At 37.0% G+C, this 15,296-nt stretch overlaps 2 protein-coding genes across 2 annotated transcripts; both read right to left on the bottom strand.

Moving 5' to 3' along the window:
• Nucleotides 1–273: 273 nt before the first annotated feature.
• tekt2 (tektin 2 (testicular)) lies at nt 274–5,675 on the bottom strand. The gene is made up of 9 exons (XM_016277779.1): nt 5,520–5,675; nt 5,306–5,431; nt 3,220–3,425; nt 2,927–3,070; nt 2,626–2,740; nt 2,349–2,456; nt 1,665–1,808; nt 642–721; nt 274–547 (listed from the first exon to the last, which is right to left on the bottom strand). The coding sequence occupies exons 1-9, from the start codon at nt 5,673–5,675 to the stop codon at nt 349–351; spliced, it is 1,278 nt and encodes a 425-aa protein (XP_016133265.1). The 3' UTR covers nt 274–348.
• Nucleotides 5,676–6,908: 1,233 nt separating this feature from the next.
• olah (oleoyl-ACP hydrolase) lies at nt 6,909–9,597 on the bottom strand. Its single transcript, XM_016277776.1, has 7 exons — nt 9,505–9,597; nt 8,817–8,950; nt 8,493–8,631; nt 8,178–8,277; nt 7,834–8,003; nt 7,663–7,745; nt 6,909–7,468 (listed from the first exon to the last, which is right to left on the bottom strand). The coding sequence occupies exons 2-7, from the start codon at nt 8,944–8,946 to the stop codon at nt 7,326–7,328; spliced, it is 765 nt and encodes a 254-aa protein (XP_016133262.1). The 5' UTR covers nt 8,947–8,950; nt 9,505–9,597; the 3' UTR covers nt 6,909–7,325.
• Between the last annotated feature and the right edge of the window lie 5,699 nt (nt 9,598–15,296).

Genomic DNA, 15,296 nt, shown 5'->3' with positions numbered 1-15,296 from the left:
TTAGCTATTGTGCAACGCAAAAGCTGGTGATAATACTTAAGGTCCTTATATATGGGTGCTGTGATAGATGTCGCATCCCTATAGACGTGGATCTGCTGAGAGTCAGCTGATGCAAGCTTGACTAACCTGACCTGCCAGAACTAACGCTATGCTTGATTTTAGGCAATTTAGAAATCCTGGGCAGAACATGTCCCCGCGAAGTGGCATGTCTGGTCACCTTATTTTATGCCCTCATGTGAAACTCCTCCTGTATTCCTGTGGGAATGACTGGATTTTTCCCATAAAATTTTGCTGAGCAATAGCAAATGTGACGTCACCGTAAGTATGAGGTATGAAACAGGGTGAAACTCAAGCAAGGTCCAGCTTGTGTCTGCCACTAGAATTGGTGAGAGGCACCACAGCTGAGGCCAGACCCTCAGTCTGGACCCCCACAGTCAGGCGCTGACGGGTCTGGCTGCTGCGCTGCTCCAGCGACAGGACGTCCTGCTTACGAGACAAATCCTCTATCATCTGAGCTTCATGCTGTTTCAGAGCCTGCAGAGAGTGTCTGGGAATCAAAGGTGTTCACAGGTCAGACTTTTTTTGAATGTGCAGTATTGATATAAAATACAAGGAGGAATTGAGTAAAACAGTGGACTCACTGGGCGTGTGCTAACTTCTGTTTCAGTGCCAGAATGGTGGCTTCCAGTTGCTTGGCTTCATCCACCAAACCAAACTGAACCTGGGAGTAACAGGTTATGAGATAACCAATCAAAACGCAGCTGATTAAGATGGATTGTGTTTGTTTTTCACTGGGTGAAATTAACTAGAACAAAGGTCATGCATCTCTTTATTGCTGATGACATAATGTACGATCACATTATTGTTGTTTGGCGAAATCCAGTCATTTCAATCCACCTTATTTTTTAACGTAAGAGTGGGTTTTGTAACCATTTGTAACTTGAATGTGCAAGGCTTCTGGTGTCATAGGCTGCTTGATATTTGTTATGTTATGTTTAATATCATATTATATTTTCATTTATTATCATAATTATAAATAGTTTTATTGTTTACTACACTTTATTATTGTTCTAGATATTTACCTTTCCACCTTATTTGTCAGTGTGGAAGTAAGCCTATGGGCGAGACTTCTGGTTCATTAGCCGCTATAGGGAAATACCGAGAAGAATTACAACGTGCAGTTCATAATTAAGATAATACATAAAAAATAATATGGTAAGACACACCAATTTGCAATATCAAGCAACTAAAAATAGCTGGAAGCGAATAAGACCAGAAGCAAGACCCATGAAATTTACAAATGGCCACGCCCATTTTTACGGGAAGAATAAGATAGATAGTTAATGAATCAGAAGTCTTGCACATTTACAGAAAATAGCTTACTTTTGTGCTGCAAAATAAGGTGAAAAGAAATATGGAATTTAGCATGAGGGTGCAAGATTTCCCCATGCCAATGTTATGATTAGGCTCAAGTTCGTCTTGTGAATTTGAGGCATTGACCAAAGAACAGCTGTTTGGTTTGAAAGTAACTTTTATGCAAGTTGTACTGCATACATCTTTACACAATAGTACACAATCTTTTTTGCCTGCAAAATTTTGACAAATTTTTGCTAATGTGACAGCACCGTTATGCAAGTTGCCAATAAGCTGGTTGTAGAGTTTACCTCATCTCGGCACAGGTCCATGCCAGGCCTCTTGATCCTGTTCTCTAGACGGGTGTGGACCAGCTTTAGAGGAGCCGTCTTGGCCTGCATGTCCTCCTCTAGGTGACAAATGTCCTTCTCCAGCTCAGCAATCTCTTCTTGAGTCTGAAAAATATCGGCACACATACTAAAATAAAAGAAAGATCCATCCATTACCACATGGGATACTACTTTCTGATTGGTCAATTGCTACATTACAGTATCAGATATTTTTGAATATTCACTTGTATAGACCCCAACAACCACTGTGCTAGTTTCACATCTCTCATATCACTCCACAGTCTGTTTTTTCAATAAGAAAATAGTATGCACTCAAATCAATGTCCATGTATTGATTTTTTTTGCGGGAAGTCATATAATAGGAGGATATTTAGCAGTCCGCTGGTCATTATCGCGAAATAAACCCCTTCAGAATGATACTAAATCTTTTACACCTCATTTGATCACCCTGTGGGGTTTATTTGGGAATAAAGACCAACTGACCCATATTTCATTGCTGAACTTCCACATTCATATTTCAATTGTGTGTAATTTTTTTTAACTCCCTATTATACTGGATGAAAGTTCATCATTCCCAGTTTCACGGCATATTCAAAAACACCAGAATGATATTAAAAAAGGGGGAGAATAAAGAAGAGGCCTTACAGTTTTTAGCTGCCATTGCATTTCGTGATAGGCCTGTTCCTCGTGGTGAGTTCGCTTACGGAGAGCAAACTCCACTGCCATTCTTTGGGCCTCCAGCTCATTCTGCACCTAAGAGAGAAGATGCATTTAGTGAATGGATATCATATTGAAGGGATATCCTTTTACAGTGTTGAAATGCAATTCATTTTGAACATCTTAAAAGTCCCTTGAATATATAAAAAATAGCTTTTTACTACACTAAATGATTCAGTTTAAATCTGTAGATCAGATGTGGCACCTGTGCTCTTGTGATGATGTTGTTCTCTCTTATCTGCACAGAGGCCTGCATCTCTTCTTTAGCTCGGGCAACATTGTATCGGCTGAACTGCTCCCACTGCTGTGGAGTTGTGGAACTGCAAACAAAAATGAAAAAGAAAAACACATTTATATTATATTATATTATATTAAAAAAATATATTTTATTAAAATTTGACCTATTTGGGGTCCCTTCGTAGAACTTGGCCTATAGTCTCTGGATGTTCAATTATTATTATTATGTTAAGATAGCTCTTTAGAAGTAAGATTACTCTTAAACTCACCCGGGGGGCACTCTTGTGGGGTTTGGCTTCAGGGAGATCTCAGGTGACCGCATAGTGAGAGACAAGCATGACATGTCCACATCAAGGGCCTCTATTTTATCCTGAAGGTCAATGGTCAACTGTTGCCGTGCTTCCTGTAAGCGACTAAGAAGATATGCCAAGATTAGCAACCACATAATCTTCATCATATCAACAGGCAAAAGTCAAGTGAGATATGATTGTCATCCAAAATAAACAAAGCAGATTGATACTGAATGGTTCAAACCAATTAATGTCTATATGAATGTACTTACCACAGCTGTTCAAAGGCCTGGTCAATGCATTGCTGAAGGATGCGTTGTGCTCCATCAATCACCTCTACTTCCTTCATTAGTTCAGCTTCTACAGGGTCACTGACCAGCTCCTTGCCACGACGACCTTCCCTGAGGTTCAAGCACTCCGCAGTGACTTCAAGGGGCAGAACAGTGGCAGCAAGGGCTCGTTCCGTCTCCTCCTTGGACTTAGCAATGTTTTATGGGTTCAAGATTAGATTTTTTTTTTTTTCCCAATTCATTTTTTCACTGGATTTTTTTTAATTAAAGGGGTCATATGATGCTGCTAAAAAGAACATTATTTGGTGTATTTGGTGTAATGAAATGTGTTTATGCGGTTTAAGGTAAAAAAAAACATTATTTTCCACATACTGTACATTATTGTTTCTCCTCTATGCCCCGCCTTTCTGAAACGGGTCGATTTTTACAAAGCTCATCGTTCTAAAAAAGCGAGGTGTGCTGTGATTGGCCAGCTATCCAGTGCGTTGTGATTGGCCGAATACCTCAAGCGTGTGACGGAAATGTTATGCCCCTCACCATACTGTGATGATGCCCTGTCAGGCCGGAGCGATGATTCAAAAACATGAAAACCCATTATAAACTAGGAATTCGTTGCATCAAGTGGGGACATAATTATGGATTATAATGACTTATAATAATAATACTGTCTTTTTACGTGTTGCGTTGCATCGCACTGCGTAAACATAAAACCATGTCTGCATTTGTGATCAGGGAAATGACAAACAACAAATCCTACTCTTCACTGCCCAAAAAACTCGCTTTAAATATACAAAATATAAAAACTCTTTAAATATAAAAAATGTACTTACAATCTTTGAGTCAGAACAGTCGGCATTGTAGTCTACTCTCCCAGGATCAGGAAGCGGTCCTCCATAAAATGTGCTGCACACATCTGAATATTTGGGTTGAAGTGTTCTGGAACAGTGTTGTAAATACAACTTAACCACTGATTTCTAGTCGTGTCCCTTTTTGGAAGGCCAAACAAAGTAGTTTCACTTTCACAAAGAAACACAGTGTCAACCACATGTGACGACCCCGGGCTGGACTCCGCTTCGTCCACGGTGAAAGCCGATCCAGTGATCCACAGCGCAAAGTTGTAGTATTTCCTCAGCGACCAGCACGGATCAGCTCCAGGCATGACGAAGCAGATATCGTTCTCTTTTGGAAGACCAAACAAAGTAGTTTCCCTTCACAACGAATCACACAGCGCCTTCACGACATGGCGGCAGTAACAACAATACTACAGCGAGAATAAAAAAAACGCCTTCTTTCTTTGCGTGAACATTTGGGTGGCGTTATGTAAATCTTCCCACATTGTGACGTAGACATGTGGGGGGTGTGGTAGAACGAGCCGTTTTAGGTAGGTGTGGCTGACTCTTAACTTTTATAAAGAATATCTCTTTGGATTTGAGACTTTAGTCTTTGCAACTTTACAGATCTTCTTTATGCACCAAGAGCTTGTAACACTCCAAAGAGAAAGGAAATATTGAAATCACATCATATGACCCCTTTAAAACAACGATTATTTATGGAAGCATGCTTCCACCAAGGAATAAAAAAGGTAATTGCCACTTTATATCTTACAATTCTCAGAATTCTGAGCAAAAAAAAAAAAACTGAATTGTGAGATATAAAGTCGCAATTGTGAAGAAAAACATTGCCATTTTTATTCAGTGGTGGGAAAAAAAACTGAATTGCTAGATATAAAATCCGAATTGTGAGATTGTTAGAACTTGGGAATTGTGAGGAAAAAAGGTCAGAATTCCGAGTTTTTATCTCGCAATTTTGACTTTTTTCCCTCTCAGAATTGTGAGAAATTGTGTGATATATACTCAGAATTATGAGAAAAAGTAAAAACTGTGAGATATAAACTCTATATTGTGAGATATAGGCATCCATTCACCTTATTAAAAGTGTACCATCAGAATGTTTTTTAAACATATTTCAAGGTTAAATAATAATAAAAAATACATATAGTTGCTTTAAGATAACTTAAAAAGATGGAGAAAAGAAGTGTGAACATGGTTTTTATGAACTCATTAATCACCAGAGTAAGAGCATCCATTTCTGCATCCACTTGCTGTGCACAAACTTTCAGATTCTCCTTCCAGCGCGTGACGTCATTGATTCTGTCACTCAGTCGCCTGCTGCTGTCATACTCATCCCAGTTTGTCTGATAACAACAACAGCAAAATATTTGATAATTAGTGCTACAGTCTTTCTATGCTGTCAAACAACTTTCAAACCACCCTGATCATTACCTTACTGGTCGTCTCATTGCGCAGAGCTCTTCCTTCCTGGCGTATCTCGTGTGAAATGCTGCGCTTGTTTTCAGCAGTGTGTGATATCTGTTTATTATTAGTCGCCCAGTCAGACACACTGTAACGCAAGCCTGGCTTTGAGCTCAGGGTGGCCATGTTTGCTGGCATCATAGAAACAAGATGACAATTAAAGACAAAAGAAGTAGTTCTAGTAAACAGGCAGATGGTTAACCATCTGATTCTAAAAGGTTCTAATCTGTTTGTGTTTTGATTTGGCGGGTTGCATAAACTGTTTAGACTAGCCTTAAAAAGTTTGTCAGTTTTTTTCTCAAGGTCATAACAAGGTCATAACTTTTTTTTAATTCAGTTATGAAAAGGTAGATTGGTCTTATTTGAATTGGAAACGTAAGACTGATTACTTGGCAACTGCTGCTCAAACTAGTTCTAAAGACACAGTCTTTACACGGAGGCTAACTGGCCCAATGGTTATTTTTTGCGAAAAATATATATTAATAAAACTATTTTTAAAATTACTATTATTATTGGACATTATCAGCCTATCAGTTAAATTCACTCTGGTAATGAAAAACTTCTCTTTTCTGTATTTTAAGAAGCATCATAGTTTAGTAAAACTACTAGTAATAATAGCAAATTAACAATTATTATATCGTTTAGTAATGTATTTGATGCATAAATAATCAGAATGATAAAAGACAAAAAATTATAATGCCAGAGCAAGCAATCTCTCGGATATTTGACGTGACATTTCAAGCAAATAACACTGACTTATTCCTGTGTATTTATCCTGCATTTATCATATATTTATGCCTATATGTATTTCACGACCTCGTAATTGAGAGGTTATATTGAATATTTGTACTTTTATTAAATGATTTGTCACACAGCAGGGCTACTAGTTAAAACTTAAATGGAAATGGAGTTTCTGCACCTAAAATATACTTTGACTTGTGTATTCATATACATTTAACAGTAAAATCTTTGTTAAGTAAAGTTCATATAAATGTCATTTGTAAACCACTGAAAACATTCATTTGACTTACCGAAACTGATGCAACTTTCAGATGTGTTGTCAGTCGCTGTTGTGAGTCCAGCAGTAAACACGGTAAGCGGGTCTCTTGGTAACGGGGCGACGCAACTGCAGCTTATTCAATAATTTATACAGCATAGCAACACTCAACAATTACTCACGCACTGAGACGTTTCATCGCCTCACCGTGACATGTGCCCATGACCACTCAGAAATCCGAAAAACACTTGGGGTGGGATCAGTTTGACCTTTCATCATCTAGAACCCCCTAAAGACCTCACAGCAACGCGTAATAGCCACTCAGAACACTTTAGTAACCGTTGCAAATTCCCACAACACTTCTTGCACTTTTCACCTTTTTATTCAGAAAATTTACAAATTTTATTTAAAAATTGTATTAATAGTTCCCCCTCCCCCTTTCATTCAACCATTCATTCTGTTTAAATACAAACAATTCGTTTAGCTATATTTTTTTTACAGCTTTGCGTTGAATACTTGACAATTATTTTCATATAGCATATTTTTATCTTCTAACATTAATGTATCTGTGTACATCTAGGTTATTCATGATCTATTGGTCAAATTAAGTCATGAATATTTCTGTGCTCAATTAATGGAATGATTATTTTGGCATCAATTGGTTTACTTTCTGTCTATTCAGATTTTTTTTTTCAGAGACAAGAAAATGTGTTAGGAATAAATTGTAGTTATATCATAAATGTATCATGTTTGCAGTTAGATAATGAAAGACAGAGTTTCTATAAATAGTCCATCTCTGCTGTCTCAAGATGTTTTGTGATGTGGTCCAGTAGATATTTTTCATTTGCTGCTTCTTTCAAGTAAAAATGAGATCCAGGAAGCATCTGCACAGTGAAGTCACCACTTGTCATGTCCTTCCAAGCTGTAAAGCAAAAGAGACACAATACAAGAATTGCACATAAAACTAAAGCTTGTAAATGATGACAAAATCATGCACATGTGTTCTAATTATTAACAAATAAGCAGTTTATTCTTTCTAAGTTTACCACTTTATAAAACCGAAACTATTTAAAAATTGTTTTAGTAAAAACTGAACCATTTATCTGTCAGATTCACCTTGTAAGTCATGGGGTGCATCCTCTTTTCCGTCGAAGCATGATACTGGACATGACAGGAAGGGTGTTGATGGTCTGCTACATCTGCCGGACAGATTTGTATTATATGTAAGTTTGTTCCATGCCACATATGTTGATGTTTTCTTACGCTAAAGAAAGACACTGAACCCACCTATAATTGTCCACTACACAGAGATCTGCTTTCAGCGCAGGTAAGAAGAGTTTGGCGAGCTCAGCATTGGCCAGTATCTCTGGTGGTGTGCCTCCAATAGAAGTGACCCACACAAGAAACTCTTGATCTGACATATGACTTCTTCTTGGTGCCTGCAGTCTTGCTTCAGACTTACAGAAAAGTTCAAGAGTTTAGAACACAAACATATACGTTTAAATATATTTACACATAAAGGTATAGTTTTTTAAAATAATAATAATACAAATATCTCACCTTTGCAACAACATAAACCACAACACATAAAATGGACAGATATGACAACATACAGAACAGATCACACTTACATATGGTGCGGAGGCTCCAGAGAGAAACATATGGATTGGCTCAAGGTTGTAGACCTTCTTTACATGTTCGGCAAAAGCAAAGCAGGACATAGCTCCAAAACTACAGAAAGAAGTTGCAAATGAACAGGTATTTATTTATTTATATAAAAAGGTATATATATTTGTCATGTTCTGGCCCATGTTCCTTTTAAACTGACTATCGTGTTCTGGCCCTACACATCAGCTTGTTTATATAATTTAACATCATATACTTATATATATACCTTTTTAAAACCTATCATCATTTCCTGCTACTTTAGTAACAGTGTCACAAACCTATGTCCAAAGAGTGCAAATGGCTTTTCTCTGAGATGTGGAAGAAGCACACCGATGATCTCATCAATGATTTCCTGCATATTTTGAAAAAATGGTTCCTTAGCTCTTCCTTCTCTGCCTGGCAGTCGAACTGAGTACACTGAAAATAAATGAACAATTAAATGAAACTAAAAATATCCTACTTTTGAATGAACAATCAAATGATTAAAATTTAGTTTTAAAAATATGTAATTAATACAATGAATGTAAAAAATGCAATTCATCTTATGTTATTAAATGTATTTATTTGTTTGATTGATTGATTGTTTTAAGTAGCAGAGTTACCTTCAATAGAGCTGTTGAGAGTTTTGGCCCAGCGAGCATAATGGATAGAGCCTCCACCTGCCCAGGGAAAACAGATGAGACGGACCGAAGCATCTGGGCGCTTGTTGAAACAGGTAATGACTTTATCCATTCCTCTGAAACATTAAGACATGAATTAAGAAATCATTTATCCTAGGCAAAACAATTGATCAAATACATATAGGAAATAGAGTTATCTGGTCATGCAAATGGACTGATGCCACATATGGAAGACTAGAAAAAAAACATGAAAAAATAACTGAATGTACCCTGCAGTACTTTTGTTTACCTGGAAAGAATATTCCACATGTTGGTGAGATACACAGAGTTTAAGTTATTGATCTCAATGCTTGTTTAGCTGAATTGTAGCTTAATCAATCACATGCATATAATGGAATAACATTTTAATTGAGTAGCACGTATAAATAAGGTTTGAGCTTTTTGTAGTTTATCAGCATTCTGGCGTACATTCACGACTTTATGCAGCTAGTTATTTACATACTTCAATATGTAAGCCACTGATTTATGCCCAAATGATTTAATCTTTCGTATGGGATGATTTAAGAAAAAAAATGCATTTTAATTAATTGATCCTAATGTTTTAGAAGATAGAAATTACACCAGTACAAAAAAAGGATTACCACAAAAAAACACAAGATACTGTACTCACGTTTGTAGTGCAGAATATATCCTGTACACAAGCTTCTTCTTCTGTGGTTTTTATTTGACGGTTTGCAAACGAAGTACATTACCGCCATCTGCAGGACTGAGGTGTGAGCTCATTGGGATATCAAATTTGTATCATCTACAGATGCATCTCAATAAATTAGAATGTCGTGGAAAGTTCATTTATTTCAGCCTTTAAAATCCTGTTTACAACCTGAGTTTCTTTCAGAAAGGTCATGACAGCCTTAATTATATATTGTGTGCCAGGCAGACTCAATAGGTTTTTAAAACTCAATTCATTATTCAATGCCCTCTCTAGTTCTTTCCTTTTTTTGAGTATTTTCTGCATATCAAGAGTACATGTTTTACATTTTCCACTTCTCCCCAATGTATACATAATCATGTCTCATGTTTTCCTATTAATCTTAAACTACTTTAAAATCCTGTTTACAACCTGAGTTTCTTTCAGAAAGGTCATGACAGCCTTAAGTATATATTGTGTGCCAGGCAGACTCAATAAGTTTTTTAAGCTCAATCCATTATTCCATGCACTCTGTAGTTCTTTCCTTTTTTCAGAGTATTTCCTACATATAAAGAGTACATGTTTTACACTTTCCACTTCTCCACAATGTATACATAATCCTGTCTGGAGTTTTCCTATTAATCTTAAGCAACTATTTAACCTTGTGTGCCCTATTCTCAGCCTTGTTAAAATAGTTTCCTCCTGCCGCCTCAGATTACACTTTTTAACTATCACTTCTTTCTGAATGCTATATAAATGTCTTCCTTTCTCCTCTTGATCCCATGTATCCTGCCACATTTTATTAATATTATCTTTAATGATAACTTTAATTTCTGATTTACTAAGTGCTATTTTTATATCTATATTTTCTGTCTTCAGGGCTTCTTCTGCCAATTTATCCACCTTTTCATTTCCCTCAATACCCACATGCGCTGGAACCCACGTAAACTGTGTATAATTTTTTTGTTGAGTTTAGTCTAAAAATTAATTGATTTATTTCATCTAAAATATCTTGCCTACTTACAGATTTTTCACTCTGGATACTTGTCAAGGAGGACATGGAATCTGAGCAGATCTTATGCAGCTTAACTTCCTCTGCCCATTGTAGTGCTAGAATAATGGCCATTATTTCAGCTGAAAAGACTGATAGGTGATCTGAAATTCTTTTTTGGATGTTAATATTGTATTTTGGGATGAATACAGCTGCACCTGTTTTGCCAGTTATTGGATCTTTGGATGCATCTGTGTATATCTGTATTGTATCTTCATACCTGGTTTCTATATACTGTTGAATATTTTGATATATGCCAGATTTTAAAATGTCTTTTATTTCCATATTTACTATAGGAAAACAGAATAACCATGGTGGGATGGCAGTCATACTTATTGTCTTACAGCATGCAATAGTGTCTATTCCCATTTCCTCTACCTCTATTGCTCCTCTCCATTCAAAGCTACTAATGTTGATACGGCCATACTCCCAACATTCTTCAAGTACCTTTTTTTGCAGGGTGTGGTGTTTCATGCCCGTGCAGATTTGTCCAGTATGACATTGTTAGTTTGAGTCTTGTACAATCTTATTTTTTGGTAATGACATACGGTACATGCTAAGCACACTGCTGCCATCTGTAGATCATAGTTTGTAGTACTGATGGTATAAAAGAAATATATAACAAAATATAACAAAAACTTTTATTTTGGATGAGATTAATCGGGATTAATCGTTTGACAGCACTATATATATATATTAGTGTTGTCAAACGATTAATCGCATCCAAAATAAAAGTTATTTATTATATATATATATATATGGGCTGTTGACGTGACATGGCATTTTCACTGTCCCACAGGATAAAAATGAATATAATTAATATTGTCGATCTTTTTTTTTATATTAAAAAAACAGTTGAGCATTGCAATAGGGGAGATAAAAATATAACTCAAGTTAAAATAGTAGAATTTTCAGCAGTTTTGAACGAATGACAGCAAAGTTTGTCTTGAAGTTGTCCAACAAGTCATGGGGGAAAAATATGCTAATTATAATTTCATATTAAATAAATAGCACTATATGAAAATAAGTGTCTAACATTGAAGATAAATCTCTCTCTTGCTATTTATGTTCTATTAAGAGTTTTATTTTTTTCTTAATTTTTGCTATGTCACACCATAGGACAAATTTATGGTACAGTTCAGTAAAAATGTGAGAGTATATATACACGAATGAACAAATTGGAGAATTTAAACTGTTCTTGTTAAACAATGGGAGGAACATTTTCCCTTACTGCCATGAAATCAATTATTAAAAAAAAAAAAAGTAATAGAAAATGTTTTATTCACATTAAAAACATTTTTATAGAGGGTTCATTTGTCATTTTTGTTCTTACACTACTCATTAATTAACAATCAAAGTTGGATCAAATAAATTACATTATGCTAGGAAGTGACGGTGTTTCCTGCCTTTGGTATTTCCTGTGGGTCTCCCTGATTCAGTGTTGCCATGTCCGTGTATTTTAAGTTTTTGTGGGTTTTTGCTTATAAACAAAGGCGATTTCAGGTTTGGGGTTATTTCAGTTTTGCAGTGACTCAAAAAAAATAAAGAAACAGTAGGCTAAAATTTTGGCTATTTTAGACTGATTTTGAACACGCAAGCCGCGTGTTCCGAGTTAGTTTTATCAGACCAACTTGCTTGTTTAGTATAGATCTGGCAACACACCCTGACTGTACAGAGATGGTAAACCAAGGCAAACCGGTAACACACCGACAGAGTCGATGAGACGTCAACGGCCGCTGGCAAACTCGGACTAAAGCGACTGGAATAAAACCCACATTTTCGACTCGGCAGCGGATATTCATCTAGAAACTTCATATCTGAGTGGATGTCTTTAAATTAGAAGAGATTTTCATTTAGAAGACACCGCGAATGGTCCGAGGCTCCTGACAAACTCTGTTTCACGACGGCTGTTAAAAATATTTCGTTCGGGGTCGTTTGGCTTGTCAGCTGTTAGCAATTACGGATCATCGACATACGGTAGGGAGTTCGTGCCTTTTGGTTGACTGACTCGGCACTGGCTGGGTGGACCCCCGACCGTAGCAGAACCTCGGAGCGGCCCGCTTCGACAGCCGCGGTAGCAGCCGGGGTGTAGTTCGGTTTACGGAGGACATTCAGCGGCTTTAAACAAACACCTTTCAGCCGGTATTTGATCCCCAGGAGCCGGCTAGAATCCGGACAGAGACCTCATGAATGGAAATCGGAACTACAGGTAACTTACGTCGTTCTCAGACCGATCTCGGATGCTTTTCTATTCTATGTTGTATTGACTCGGTCTAACGTTGTTACGTCCACCGTCAGCACACGTTCATTGCTTAGCAAACGTTCTTGGTGAGTTGCTAATAACTGCTTTTTGTGATAAGAATGAGCTTTTAGATCTGTTTCGCTGCTCGTGTACGTTTGGGCGTAGCAACCAAATGAGTGTGAGGGTTATGGTTTTGGTTTTTTTGGGCGATCATACGCCGAGTGTGGAAGATCCTGACTCACTTGCTCTACTGACGTCGCACAGCTGTCACGCACAGGTGCTGCGTGCGTCAGGTGCGGCAGTCCTCGAGCCGCCGGGGGGAGGGGCGAGTTTCTGATTGCCCGCTGCCATGACGACCGTCACAGAATCACCGCTTTATCAATCTGAACGATTTTACGCAAGATTCTTACGTGGAAACCGTTTTGTATTTAACCAGAAGTTCATTAGAAAGTTTTATTCATTGTAGGTTCCTCAGAATTTATAGAGATGCCGAGATTATATGTGTCGGGGCGTCTGGGGGGCCTGGCACCTTTAGTAGCCCCATAGGAAGGAGGAGGTTGAGATCTTAAAATCCTTGTCAATTTGACATGCAAGCACCAGGCGGTAAACATACACTCGCTGCGTTTGCTTGAGGAATCATTATTTATCACATTATATGCATTTTAAGAAAAGTCAGCGTTTACATATCTCTCTATTTACATAACGCTCTCTCTCGAAAATGAAACAACGTACTTATTCTGAACTGTACTTAGTACAATATATACAAGTAAAAGTGATCATACAAAATTTTATTTCATTTTAAGTGATAAAAAAAAACTTATAGCTGATCTAAAGTCTTTGATAAAACTTAGTGGTTTGAAGGAAAGTGGTAAAGATTTAAAATGATAACGAATTAGTATTTTGGGTAGGGATGCACCGATATGAAAATTTTGTCCGATACCGATAACCGATTATTCTTTATTTTTGAAAGCCGATAACCGATATGTTGGCCGATAAACTGCACAGTGATTCATAAACTGTCTTTAAATGTCATCTAATGATTTTTCTAAATATACCTGACAAGATTTTTTTGATATACAAAATATTGTTACACTGAATGACGTTTTCTGTAAATCATGGTAAAAATGTATGATAGTAATTTTTTTTTGCTCAGAAAAAAATTAGTGTATAGAAATTTGACCATTAGTCACTTTTTAGCATTTGACATGCAATAGTACTTTTCAAGCACTTCTCAGATCATTGTTTATCACTTTATTATAAACATTTCAAGAAAAGCTATTTTTTTGTTTAAAAAGTCTTTAACATGGTTGACTTTTGGCTAACTCTATTAGGTCCACCAAATAACAGATTTTTTTCTGAGTTCTGTTTTAATAATCTAAAAGCGTGCATTATGATTTGATTAAGTATACAGGCCTGCTTTATCCAAATTTTGACAAATTCTATGACATTCCATGATATACAGTAAATTCTATTTTTATAAACAAATATTTTAAGTAAAGTTAGTTTTTTGTTTAAAATGTCTTTAACATAGTTGACTTTTGGCTAACTGTGCCAGTGCGACCAAATAACAATTTGATTTGCGTGATAAGAGATCAGAATGCCCCTCCCCTAAATGTTCCTATAATAATGAATTTGACTAAAAGTCACAGTAAAATTTGCACACTGTATACAGCAGGGGTGCTCAATCCTGCTCCTGGCGATCAACTGTCCTGCAAAGTTAAGCTCCAACTCTAAGCGCAAACACTTGCCTTTAATTTTCAAGTGATCCTGAAGACCTTAGTTGCTTCAGGTGTGTGTGATTAGGGTTGGAGCTGAACTTTGCAGGACAGTCTATCACCAGGAGCAGGATTGGGCACCCCTGGTATACAGTATAATACAGATCTTTTTAATTGCTCCAGTTCAATTTTAAATCTAAACACATTTTACACAAATATCGACAACATTATATAACCAGCTTACCTGTAGATTTTGTAACTGACACTAGGCAGAATGACCACTTCTGTTAAATGGCTCATATGATGCTTTTTTAAAGATCATTATTTTGTGTATTTGGTGTAACAGAATATGTTGACATGCTTTAATGTTCAAAAAACACATTATTTTTCAAATACTGTACATTATTGTAGGTCCTCTATGCCCCGCCTCTCTCAAACGCTTCGTTTTCTACAAAGTCCCTCCTTCCGACAAGCGCAGTCTGCTCTGATTGGCCAGCTGACCCAGTGCATTGTGATTGGCCGAACACCGCAAGCACTCGTCGGAAATGTAACGCCCCTTACCATAATCTTGAGCTTCATCTTTCAAAATAAATGTAAAGACAGAGCCCGAAAGGGGAACAGAGTCTCGTGACAGACACAGTGATGAATATGTGTTTGCAGTACACAAGCCAGGGTTAAGACAGCTGACTCCACTGTGATGTGTCTTGCTCTCAATTTCAAATTCAATTTGGCTCTCTCTCTCTCTCTCTCTCTCTCTCTCTCTCTC

This window comes from Sinocyclocheilus grahami, unplaced genomic scaffold (assembly GCF_001515645.1).
Source record: "Sinocyclocheilus grahami isolate Dianchi unplaced genomic scaffold, SAMN03320097.WGS_v1.1 scaffold116.1, whole genome shotgun sequence".
Lineage (NCBI taxonomy): Eukaryota > Metazoa > Chordata > Actinopteri > Cypriniformes > Cyprinidae > Sinocyclocheilus > Sinocyclocheilus grahami.
This window is presented reverse-complemented; position numbering and strand designations above follow the sequence as displayed.

Excerpts from the sequence above, each read along its gene's own strand:
- tekt2 (XM_016277779.1), bottom strand. The coding sequence starts at position 5,675 with ATGGCCACCCTGAGCTCAAAGCCAGGCTTGCGTTACAGTGTGTCTGAC. Across the intron at positions 5,432-5,519 it reads GCAATGAGACGACCAGTAAG|ACAAACTGGGATGAGTATGA; the intron begins GTAATGATCAGG and ends TGTTGTTATCAG. Across the intron at positions 548-641 it reads CAGAAGTTAGCACACGCCCA|ACACTCTCTGCAGGCTCTGA; the intron begins GTGAGTCCACTG and ends TTTGATTCCCAG.
- olah (XM_016277776.1), bottom strand. The coding sequence starts at position 8,946 with ATGGATAAAGTCATTACCTGTTTCAACAAGCGCCCAGATGCTTCGGTC. Across the intron at positions 8,632-8,816 it reads TCTCAACAGCTCTATTGAAG|TGTACTCAGTTCGACTGCCA; the intron begins GTAACTCTGCTA and ends ATTTATTTTCAG. Across the intron at positions 7,469-7,662 it reads TGCACCCCATGACTTACAAG|CTTGGAAGGACATGACAAGT; the intron begins GTGAATCTGACA and ends TTTGCTTTACAG.